At 34.7% G+C, this 11734-nt stretch overlaps 1 protein-coding gene across 2 annotated transcripts; it reads right to left on the bottom strand.

Annotated features, from left to right (window-relative positions):
- Positions 1 to 7066: 7066 nt before the first annotated feature.
- LOC145052880 (calcineurin B-like protein 9) lies at positions 7067 to 10345 on the bottom strand. Of its 2 annotated transcripts, XM_079000797.1 has the most exons (9): positions 10184 to 10345; positions 9929 to 10112; positions 9152 to 9234; positions 8823 to 8882; positions 8280 to 8388; positions 8133 to 8185; positions 7739 to 7819; positions 7517 to 7629; positions 7067 to 7421 (listed from the first exon to the last, which is right to left on the bottom strand). In XM_079000797.1, the coding sequence occupies exons 1-9, from the start codon at positions 10205 to 10207 to the stop codon at positions 7361 to 7363; spliced, it is 768 nt and encodes a 255-aa protein (XP_078856923.1). In that variant the 5' UTR covers positions 10208 to 10345; the 3' UTR covers positions 7067 to 7360. The 2 variants fall into 2 exon arrangements, with proteins under 2 accessions (XP_078856923.1, XP_078856924.1); XM_079000798.1 differs by lacking the exons at positions 9152 to 9234; positions 9929 to 10112 and having other exon boundaries at positions 10184 to 10343.
- Positions 10346 to 11734: the final 1389 nt, after the last annotated feature.

Here is an 11734-nt window from a genome sequence, read left to right on the forward strand (position 1 = left end):
ACTAGAGCCCATCATAGTTTTATCCGATTTAGAGGGGGCATATGAGGAATTCCAAGTTGATGTTCTTCTGTCAAGAAAACAACTCAATCTCATCCCATGGAAATTGGTTACATCACCCTCCTCCTCCTCTACAGACCAAAGAGACAACAACTCCTCCTACCCCTTTTAAAGTTGAAGGGAAAATATGAGGTTTAGGCTGCTAAGAAACTCCAAGATGTAGAAGGCTTGCTTGCTGCTTCAATATTACATGAAGAATTTCAAGAGGAATAATTGTTGATGATAGGATCTGTAGATGATGAAGAAGAAAAAATCCAAAGATCAACACCCTAAGTGATGTGCAAAAAAAGCACTGCCTTGGTTGTCAAACATCTACAAACCAACAATTAAAGAATATTCGCTAAGGTTTTCGGTCCAAGATTAGATCTCAAAAGAACTTTAACGGGATATTTGTAACACTTCCAATGCGAGATGATGGCTGATATATTGATGTTGATTGCCCTTTATATAGTTGCTAACCAAGGAACTTTATTGAATCATTTTGTATCATCGCAAGTAAAGCCAATTTGTTGACAAGTTCTGGTCCAAGAAGTGTTGGGTCAAAAATATGGTTTATACTTTACTTTTCCAGGCAATTATTTTTATGTAATATTTTATTAATTTATGGCCATGTTTACGGCTGAGTTTACGGCCGTAAATACCTTACGGCCGTAAACTCATTTACGGCTCATTTGTTTCCGGCCCATATCCAACATGTATAAATAGAGGTGTTAGGGTGAGGAGTAGAGATTGATGATTGATGAACACAAAGTAGTTTACGGCCAGAGAAAGAAACAGGAGCTTTTATGTGTGTGTGAATCTTTTGTATCCGGATTATAATTCATATCAATACATACAAGATTCATATTAATTCTTCTTCTCCTTCTCTTTTATTTTTGATCTTACATAATCCGTTTGATTGGGATTCCGCACCATCAAACGGATCTGACTGATACACGGGCAGATTAGGGACTTACAATTGGTATTAGAGCCAAGTTGTATCAGTCAAAAGGATTATTATTTCGTCTGGAATCTGAATAATTGGTGTTTACGGTCCAAGCTTACGACCGTAAACTCCGAATTCTTGGGTCGTAAACTCTATTTGGAGCATTATTTGATCTTATTTTCGAAATATTTTTGCGTTTTTGGATAGATCTCGCAAAAATAAGGAGGGTTTGTTCTTTGTGTTTTTCATAAAAAGGGATTTTTGATCGAGTTTTGGAGTTTCAAAGTCGAAAAATCGCTGTTTTTCACGTAATCTAGAAGGGTTTTCGGCCGGAGCTTACTACCGGAAACAGTTCACAGCCGGAGTTTACGGCCGGAAACTGTTCACGACCGGCGGCAGAGTTAGTGTTTGCGGCTAGGGTTTCCGAGATTACGGCTTGGCGGCTTTGCGACTCTGTTGGAAGTTCTCGGCTCGGCGGCTTGCGGATCGAACGTGCACGGCTCGGCTCGGCTCAGCGACTAGTCTCTTCAGCTCTTCAAATAAAAATAGGGACGCGAGTTGAGGGTGCCCAGAATCAAACACAGGACCTCAAAGTTTTCAGTCAGCGCTCCTTGCCAACTCGACCAACCGAATCCTTGTGATTTCCCTTCGAAAATTTGAACTTAAACACTCCCTGCGCTTCCTAATTTCGAATTTTGACACTTTTTACCCCAAAACTCAATTTCTTTTAATTCAAAATTCTTTTTTTTCATCCAAATTAAAATTAATAATAATAATAATAATAATAATAATAATATAATTAAAAAAAATTATTTTTTAAACTTTTATTTTTGATTTTTGATTTTTTATTTAAAATTTTGATTTTGTCTTTCAAGTTTGACCTTTGTTTTTAAACCTTGACTTTTTTGTTTAACCTTTAAAATTTCAAATTTAACTTTTTGGTTTGACTTTTCAAGTTTGACTTTTGAGTTTAATTTTTAAAATTTGACTTTTAAGGTTGACTTAAAAAAAAACATTTTAAATTTGACTTTTAAGTTTTATCTTAGCCTTTAGTTGTATTTTTTTTTAATCGATTTTAAGGTCTACGAGGGAATTTGAAAACATGAAAGAGAATCGTCAGGAGATTTTAAGACGAAATTTCAACATGTTCGATTATATCCCTGGAGAAACCCTGGAAACTCAGTTGCAGAGATTTACTACACTCACTACTGAGATGAATATAGTCGGGATCTTCTTGACTAAGTCCGAGATCAACAAAAAGCTGCTAAATTCACTTCCAAAATCGTGGGATATGAATGTAGCCATCATCAAAAAGACAAAAGATCTCAATCGTCTTAGTATTGCTGAAGTAATTGAAGAGCTTGATGCTTTAAAGAGTTCTGTAAACCTTCCGGTCAATGAAGTGTCATGTTCTCATTCATGTGAACTTTCATGTTCTCAATCATGTGAAGACACGATTAAATTTCTTCGGGAACAAATTGATATATTTAAAAGAGAAGTTGAGGACCTGAGATATGAAGGATATCAACTCAGGAAAGGACAGAAACCCCTGAAGGCTGAGTTAGAAGCAAAAACCAAGGATTTTAGGAAACTTCAGAAAGAGTACCGCAACAAGTGTGAAAATTATGATTATGTTAAGAGTCAACTTGCTGCTGTAACTGGAGAACTTGATGCTTTAAAAATCAAGTGTGGAAAAACTGATGCCAGTTTCAAAAATTATACTACGTCAAGTCAGACAGTCGAGTCCTTATATGAGACCCAGTTAAAATTCAAAGAAAATCAAAGCAAGGGTCTAGGATATGATAGTGTACCTCCTCCTTTCAATCATAACTATACATCCATCCCCATGACAAAGAAAGAAATTGACAGGGAGGCATATCTTCGATATGGCAAACTAGCTAGATTTGTGTCAGGAGGTATTCAGGTTGACAATACTGATGTTTCTGTTACATGCGCAGGTAAAGTAGCAGAGGATGAGAACAAGGAGAGTTCTTCTGAACAAACAAACGACCCCTTGAACTCTAAATATGTTGCTTCTAATCAACATGTTGTTGGTAAATACAGGCCTCCAATTCCAGCGCAACAGAGTTCTTGTGGCAAGTGTGTATGTGGGGACAACAAAAGACAAGGCAAAGATACGCCACCAGGGGCGGGAAGAAACAATTTCCCAGTGAAGAAAAGGACTTGTTTTCACTGTGGAACACCTGGACACATTGCCCGAAACTGCCCAAATCGCGCATACGTTCCCTACTATGCACAAGGGTGGAAGAACGTGCCAAGAGGGAGATACTCCAAAGGAAACCCTCAAGGTCACGTTCAGACAATGCTGATTGGAACGCGCAGAAGGCCAAGAATCAATCTTCCAAGGCCAAGAATCAAAATCCCAAGGGCAATGAGGGAATGTCGACCAAGAAGTCCAATCCAAGAGATGCCCCAACAAAACTAAGACCGGCTAGGTCAAAGTCATCTCGAAGATCGGCTTCAAGTGCCAAATCAAGTGTCGAGGCACCCATCAGATCGAAAAAGAAATGGGTTAAACCCAACTACAAATGGGTTCCGAAGGCTCACTCTCCCAAATCTCCTAATGACTCTAATGTTTCTACATCTTCTGTTTGTGATAAGCAGGACATGTCATGGGAGAGAGTACCGTGCAAGGATGAAAAAGGTCGACCCAGTTTCAAAATGGACTGGGTTCCAAAGACCAACTAATCCCGCTATGTGTCGGAGCAGCTATGGAGGCATATCATCAGACTTCGATTTGTTGGTAGTGGTTGTTCCAGGCACATGATAGGAGGCATCTGTCAACTGTACAACATTCAGAATTTTGTTCGAGAGTATGTATCCTTTGCAGGAAAGGAAAGAAGGAAGGAAAGAAGGGATCACACGGGGTTAATGTTTAACGACATGAAGAATTTTCGGATCTGTTCTGAGATTATGCGTGCTGTTCTCAGACCTTCTGAATGCATATTCAATCGGTGAATTACGGTTTGCGTTTTCTTCTCTAATACTCCTAAGTTTTTCTTAACCTGATTCGCTTTAAAGACTAATTTTTGTTTTAGGATAGTTTAAATTTGCGCATTTATTTTCGTTTCTCTCCTATGCACAAATTTAGGGGGAGAAATAAAAACAAAACAAAAATTAGAAAATTTTAATTTACAAAAAAATAATATAAAAAAATCCAAAAACATTAGAAAATCAAAAAATCAAAAAATGTTGGTTATGAAATGTGCTTGAGGGAGATGTTTTGGGAAATGAAATTAGCAAGTGATAACAGGCAACCTGATTCTGCGTAACGTACCCGAAGTTGAAGGGTCTATGCTCTGACTTGATGCGTCGGTAGGCACGAAAAATTTTAAAATGGACTTGACTAGGGAGAGTTGAACTTATGAAATTTATAGACTTGACAAACCTTGACCTAGTTAGATACATTCAGCCTGACAATACGACGCTCGGATAGGTTGAGCAGGGAGATATATATGGGAATCTACTCGTCACATTAATTGAACCCGTACTTGGAACCGTGGTTTAACTTTTCCTCGATGTGCGGATTCTGTCCTTAATTCCGGTTGGATGGGGCGACTGGTAAATTTCGATAAACTAGGTCTGTAGAATATCATTTTCTTTCTTTCCGTCTGTTAGTCATATGTTGTCTCCTTTGCGCGACTTCCAATCCGACCTGGTACACAACATATGCAACTCTATTTCTCTGCAGGATATATATATATATATATATATATATATATATATATATATATATATATATATATGTGTGTGTGTGTGTGTGTGTGTGAAATATATGTGTGAAATACTTCTCATCTGTTAGCCATATGTTGTCTCCTTTGCGTGACTTCTAATCCGACCTGGTACACAGCATATGCAACCTTCTTCTTCTCAACCCCTCTGAAGTAGTTAGCAATAGAATTCTGAATCTCTTCTCTCTCTGAATGGTTGTCTGCTCACCCGGTGTAAGGAGTACTCTGGAAGTTCTTGATGGCTGGGGCATATCAGGAAGCGGGAAACACGTTCCAGTACACTTAAAAATTGAACACATACAGATTGCCTATAGATCTCGCTGCTCAATTTAGGTGGACAACAATATCCCTGGTCGTCGTCAGATGAATGGTCCTTAAGATATAGTATCTAAGAAATTAGGATCAGTTATAATTTTTAGGAACTTAAGTTCACTTTGTCTTGTAACAAGTAGTGTGTCCTAAATTTGTCACAATTTTTCCTGTTTAAGTGGACAACAATACCGACGATCGACCAGACAAAGATGTGAATATGGAAGGTACCGACAAGTGGATAAAGGTTGTCTAAAAATTTTGATCCCAAATCACTCTTAAAGTTAGATATCATTTTTATTTTTGTTAAATTTGTCATAGTTTCTTCTAATTTAAATATTAGGGGAGAATTAAAAATTAAAAATAAAAATAAATAGAAATAAAAAAAATAAAAATAAAAATAAATTCAAAAATCAAAGAAAAATAAAAAAAAATTAAAAATCCAAAAATAGTGTTATTTCTGTTTTACTTCTTGTTCAGAAAAATCAAAAATCCAAAAATATTTTATTTTGTGTGCTAAGTTTTCTTTTAGTTTTGTTTTGTCTTGAAAAGTGATTTCAGGTATAGATAAGACTCGTGGACTTTGTGTTGAAGATTTCTGAGCCAAAGCCTCATCCGTGAGCATTGAAGAATTCGCATTCGAAGGAGCAAGAAATGAAGATTATTCTTTCGACATTGAATCTTTCAACCCCAGAAGCAAGGTGAAGCAGAAATTGAAGATTATGTGACGGATTGCATTGAAGTCTCCTCAATCAGTCTGCTGCTATCGTTTTACCTGCTAAAGTGATCTAGAAGATTTGTTCTCTCTGAAGATTCTCAAGCTGAAAGCACTATCTTTCAAAAATCAGGACGTAAAACCTCCTCACCCAATGTGGTTCAATGCCAAATTCTGAAAAATAGCTCAAGTGCTCAAGATGAAGTCATTCATTGAAGATTCATCAAGTTCATCTTGAAGTAGTGAAGAATTTGAAGATTAATGCTGAAGCCCATCTCTCATTGAAGATTGACAAGAAGAGCCAGCTACTTTTTAGGGGGAGCTTATTGGGTCATTAAGAAAAGAAAGCTATAAACCAAGGGGGAGATTGTTGGGTCAAAAATATGGTTTATACTTTACTTTTCTAGTCAATTATTTTTATGTAATATTTTATTAATTTATGGCCATGTTTACGGCTGAGTTTACGGCCGTAAACACCTTACGGCCCATTTGTTTCCGGCCCATATCCAACATGTATAAATAGAGGTGTTAGGGTGAGGAGTAGAGATTGATGATTGATGAACACAAAGTAGTTTACGGCCAGAGAGAGAAACAGGAGCTTTTATGTGTGTGTGAATCTTTTGTATCCGGATTATAATTCATATCAATACATACAAGATTCATATTAATTATTTTTCTCCTTCTCTTCTATTTTTGATCTTACATAATCCGTTTGATTGGGATTCCGCACCATCAAACGGATCTGACTGATACACGAGCAGATTAGGGACTTACAAGAAGGCAGTTACAAGATGTCGATGGTTTAAGCAGCGCGCATGTTCACAAGGTCTAGGCACTTGGAATTCTCCTATGCGAGAAGTGATTGAACTAAGCATATTGTCACACAAGCACTGTTCATACGTTGCTGACTCACTGATGTGAGGAATTTGATTTGAGAGCATGCATGATCGAAATCACCAATACTTTCTTCCTTACACTGCCATTCGTAATTTCCTTGAAGGAATATTATGACTTCAACAGCATTGACACCCCTCGACAGGTCCCGGTTGAAATCGTACTTAAGAAAAATTTAAGTTTTAAGATTGTTAATATGCGCTTGGTTCATGAAATCTGAAAAAAAAAAAAAAATAGAATTGAATGACATGTTTGGTTCCAAGTTTGACGAGTTTAGTTACATAAAGATTGTCAGATTCCATCCAATGAAGGAATTGTTTTTGGGGATGCACAGAATTTAGTTTCAATCTTTTGTTTGTTTGTTACGATAAATATGTCGTATAAACCTACTATAAGTTGTATATGTTACATATATTTTGGTTTTTTTAAACAACAAACACTCATGCAATAAAAATAAAGAAAAGATCTACATCACTGATTCCATACGCTATTTAGATATACAAAATTTAGCTATTCTTTCAGAAGTACATTTGTCAAGTAAGGATGTGATTTCTTGGAGAAGGTTCTAAGTTTCTGGAAACCTTGCGTCTGAGAGTTTTGGTAGGGTGAATGGAGCATCAGATGGTGCTGATTTTAGTCGATAATTTGCCCATCTTATGAGTTTTGTTTGCATAGCAAATTTTCCGTGTCTATGTGGAAATGAGGTTTTCAATTTGTATCCTCGACCATAGTGTGGAAAACAAAACTTGGAAATGCAGTGGTGATGTCCCTGAATCAAAATATAAACGACATGACAATTTATTACTAAAACAATATTAATCAAGAAAAGGAATATGAAGTTTTTTTAAAAAAATAAAAACATACACAAGGTAAGGAAGAGTCATGTTCTTCAAAAGGCCTGGGTTGCGTAGGGCAAATTCCTTCCATTCTTCTTTACAGATTTTACCATCTCCATCAGCATCAGCATCAACAAATGTCTGAAGTAAACAACCAACATGTCATCTATAATCTATTAGTATTAATTCAAACCAAAGTTGTAAAAAAATTTACATATTTACATGAGTTTGGGATTGGGAAAACTCTTACTTTGTCAATAATAGCCTCGAGAAGGTCATCTGATAACTTCACCTCGGATTCAGTTAATATTGCTATCAGCATCTGCTTCACCTATCAAAATATCATAACTCAGCAGTTTGTATTGTCACTATTGTGTTTGTCATGCATGCATTGGACTCAGACTCTCAGACGACTTTTTGTCCCTGTCCCACCCAAAAAGGTGGAGCAAGACTGCTCAAGATTTCGTTTATGCAAAAGACGTGAATGCCCTCCTCATCCTCATCATTATCATTGAAAATAACCCTAAAAGGCTTTCTAGGGCTAATTTTGATGATAAGGATCAGGTAGGCATTCACATTCATGTCTTGTCTGCTATTATTACACATATGGACAAAAACTCGTAATTTAATTACAGCATACTCACTTCTTCTCGCTCAATATACCCAGTCTGTCTCAGATCATATAGCCTAAAAGCAACTGTGGGAAATCAAAAAAAATCACTAGGGATTGTTATTATTACATCATTTACGAGATATTAAATGCGTAAGAAATGATCGCTTTAATGTCTTACAGTTTATTTTATCTTCTATAGGCGCATACGGATGGAAGATACTGAGAGCATGGACAAATTCCTCAAATTCAATTACACCATTTCTCTTTTCGTCAAAAAGATCAAAAACCTAGAGCAGATTCAAATAAAAAAAATAGCAATGTAAAAGAAAAAGTGAGTATGCGCTTTCGAAATGTTAAGACATGAATTAGGGTTATATTCAATTAGTGGCAATGTACTTTCGTAGATTACCTTATTATAGCATCCTACTTCCATTATTTCCCATTACAGCATTGTATTTTGAAAAATCTACCAATTATAGCAATGTCATCCAAATACAAAGCAATTTCCATTGCTACAATAGGTAGATTTTATTATAATAAGAAAAAAAAATGAAAGTACAAAGCTATAATTGGATAGATTTTTCAAAGTAATATTCTTCACTCGGGATGAGGGTTATTACTTTTGGTTTTGGACATCCAAAAAGGTTTGTAAAAAAAGGAAACACGTAATACTAAATTCATGTAAGAGAAGATAAAATATAAATTTTAACGAAGCATTTACCCGATCTAAAAATAGATTCTCGCCTTGAGGGGTATTAAATAGTGCTAATCGCAGCTCTTCCTACACAAAAGTAAACATGCAAATATTAGCACTCTAGACAACAATTCAATAAGCATTAGCAAGCATAACACTAAGATAGAATGTTGATATTAAAATATGGATTATAACCAATTTTATGCCTACAGATGTCTATCATAAAAAAGTTTTAGTATCAAATTGAATTTGACAGGCGGCCTTGGGATTGAAGGAGTGGCAATGAAGTAGATATAATGACAAATGTTAGTAGCTAAAATAACAAGATGAAGTAAAATGCAGACTTAAAATGAAACCTTGTGTATCAATCCATCATCAATAATTGAGCAACTCAAGCTCTTAAATAGTTCAAAAAGTGCTTCCACTTCATTGACACTAACTGCAAAAAGGACATAGATAAGGGGTAAATGATTTTCCATGGACCCTTAATAACATGTTGGCCACATGATTGCTAGTTCTGTAACACGATGCACATGTGCCCTCAGTACATATTATTCTAATCATAAAAGTAAATTGCACATTAAAGCCACTACATTCATTACCACGTGATTGTTTAATCCCTAACCATACAATTCTAGTATGTTCTTTGCACAATAAATATCCTTATATTCATAACAATAGAAATTAGGGAGGAAAAGGCATGCTATGAAGGTAGTATGTTAGATCATTATTGTTCGAAAATTTAAGAAAGTTTCAAAACAGCTGATTCAATCTTATGAGTTATGGCAAATACTAGCAATCTCATGAAAGAATAGTCTATTTGACCTTATATACATCAAACTATATGTCCTTTTGCTAAATTTTGGGAGTGTAAATTAAAGCTGAAGAAAAACTCATGACGCAACTTCTAGAAAAACAGATTTGGATCAAAACTACAATTCTGAACAACAGGAAGATTTTCACCGCAGCAGAGTAACTCGAAGGGAGTAAAGCTACAAGAAATAGAGTCCAAGCCCCTTGATTTGTTTTCGTGTTTTTTCTTGTCGGATGCAGGAAAATGGTTTATACCATTAAACTCTAACAGTTTTAAGTAGTGAAGCTAAATTAGTTAACAGCAGGAGCAAAAAATGTACAATTAGATTCGGATGCAAGGCGAGAAAGCTGATGATGATCAAAACGAAGCTTCTCAGTAGTGCTACGATTATCCGATTGAAAATCAAAGCAACCAGAGATGGCGAGCAATAGGATTTCAGCTATGGACAGAAATGGTACGAAGGCAGCACACAGCTTCTCTCCAATGGTTAACGAGCTCCATCTCTGATCAAAACAAAAAATCATCCAAAAACCAAATTTCAAAACAGGGAAAAAAAAGCAAGAGGGATCTGTACCGATGAATCATTGGGTGCGCTCATGATGCCCTAATGCGAGATTAGTAGAGCCTCTTTCTATCCAAATGTAGGGGAACATCGAGAAAGATAGAACGAAATTGAAGAGTCGTTTTATAATGAAACAGAAAAGGGGTTAGAGTAGAGCTGGCAGAAATGTGGCTTTAATGCTAAGATTTATATATAGCTGTATCAAGCAAGGATATGTATTAGATTAGATTAGATGATAATACAACAATGCACAATGCAGACAAACCAGATTGCTATTAGTTACAACAATGGTCCTGGACTATCTTCTAATTTGCCGTTTTAGCACAACAAATGTTACTATCAATATAAATATAAATTTATTCAATGATTAAATGTAATCTGTATGTGGAGACTAAAATAAGACATTATGTTATTTTGTTAGCTAATTTTTTCATGTAATTTATTAGTTGTAAGATTCATATATTACATGGGTTAATTTAAAAATTAGAGTTAACTATAAAAGTCAAAATATTTTAAAACTTTGATTTTAGAAGAAAAAATAACGAATTATTATATTGAAAATGTTTTTTATCTTCTAAATTTAAATAAATAAAAAACCAATAAGCTTTAATTTTAGAAATTTGAAATTAAAAGGTAAGTTAATTAATGAAATTGATATTCATTTATTACTATATTTATTGCAATTATTATATTAAAATATTATATGGAAGTTAATAAAATAGAAAAACTCATAAAATAATATGTGGGAAAAAAATTAATTCAAAATAACCACAAAATGACATTTGACAAATTAAATGAGACTATGACAAGTGACAAAATAACATTTATTTATTAGAGAGGATTAAATAATAATTATCATATAATATATATTATTTAGTTTGTTTGCAATAAATGAATTTTAAATATTCTGCTTGCAAGTAAAAAATATTAAATTATATTGATTAGATAAAAAAAAAATTCTATCGAATTTGCAATCTAAGATTTAACATACGATATAAATTGATTGTTTGAACACTAAAAAATCCAAACATGTACTTTTTATTGTATCACATGAAATTTATTGAAAGTGACCATTTAGCAAAATTGATCTTAGAGTGGTTAAATTTGTAAAGAAAAAACATGAAAGTGATCGGTGTAGTTTTTTTTTTCTTTTTACTAATTCATATACTTATCTAATGTTATTTTTATTATTTATAAGGTAACTTGACATCTCAACCTTATAGGGTGGACAAAGTTTATCTCCCTCAACCTTTTAACCTTTTAGGGTGGAGAGAATTTATCTCCCTTGATTTTTTACAACCATCTTGCTACCTATGCACCAAATCAATACAAAGGATCATGATCTTGGAGGTACATGCCGTACCACACCCATTTACTTCTCATATTTCAATCAATTATGTGCACCTATAGGTGGATGAAGTCTATCTTCTTCAACACTTTCAACTCATTTGTCACTTAGACGGCATATTAGTTTTTTTCTTTTTTCTTTCACTTTCATCTCTTCTAACTCACAACAAAAATCATCTCTATTAACCCTCCCAACACATACGATTTTCTATTAAA

The sequence above is a fragment of the Lactuca serriola genome, chromosome 5 (genome assembly GCF_051521515.1).
Source record: "Lactuca serriola cultivar US96UC23 chromosome 5, Lser_US96UC23_V15, whole genome shotgun sequence".
NCBI classification, from domain to species: Eukaryota; Viridiplantae; Streptophyta; class Magnoliopsida; order Asterales; family Asteraceae; genus Lactuca; species Lactuca serriola.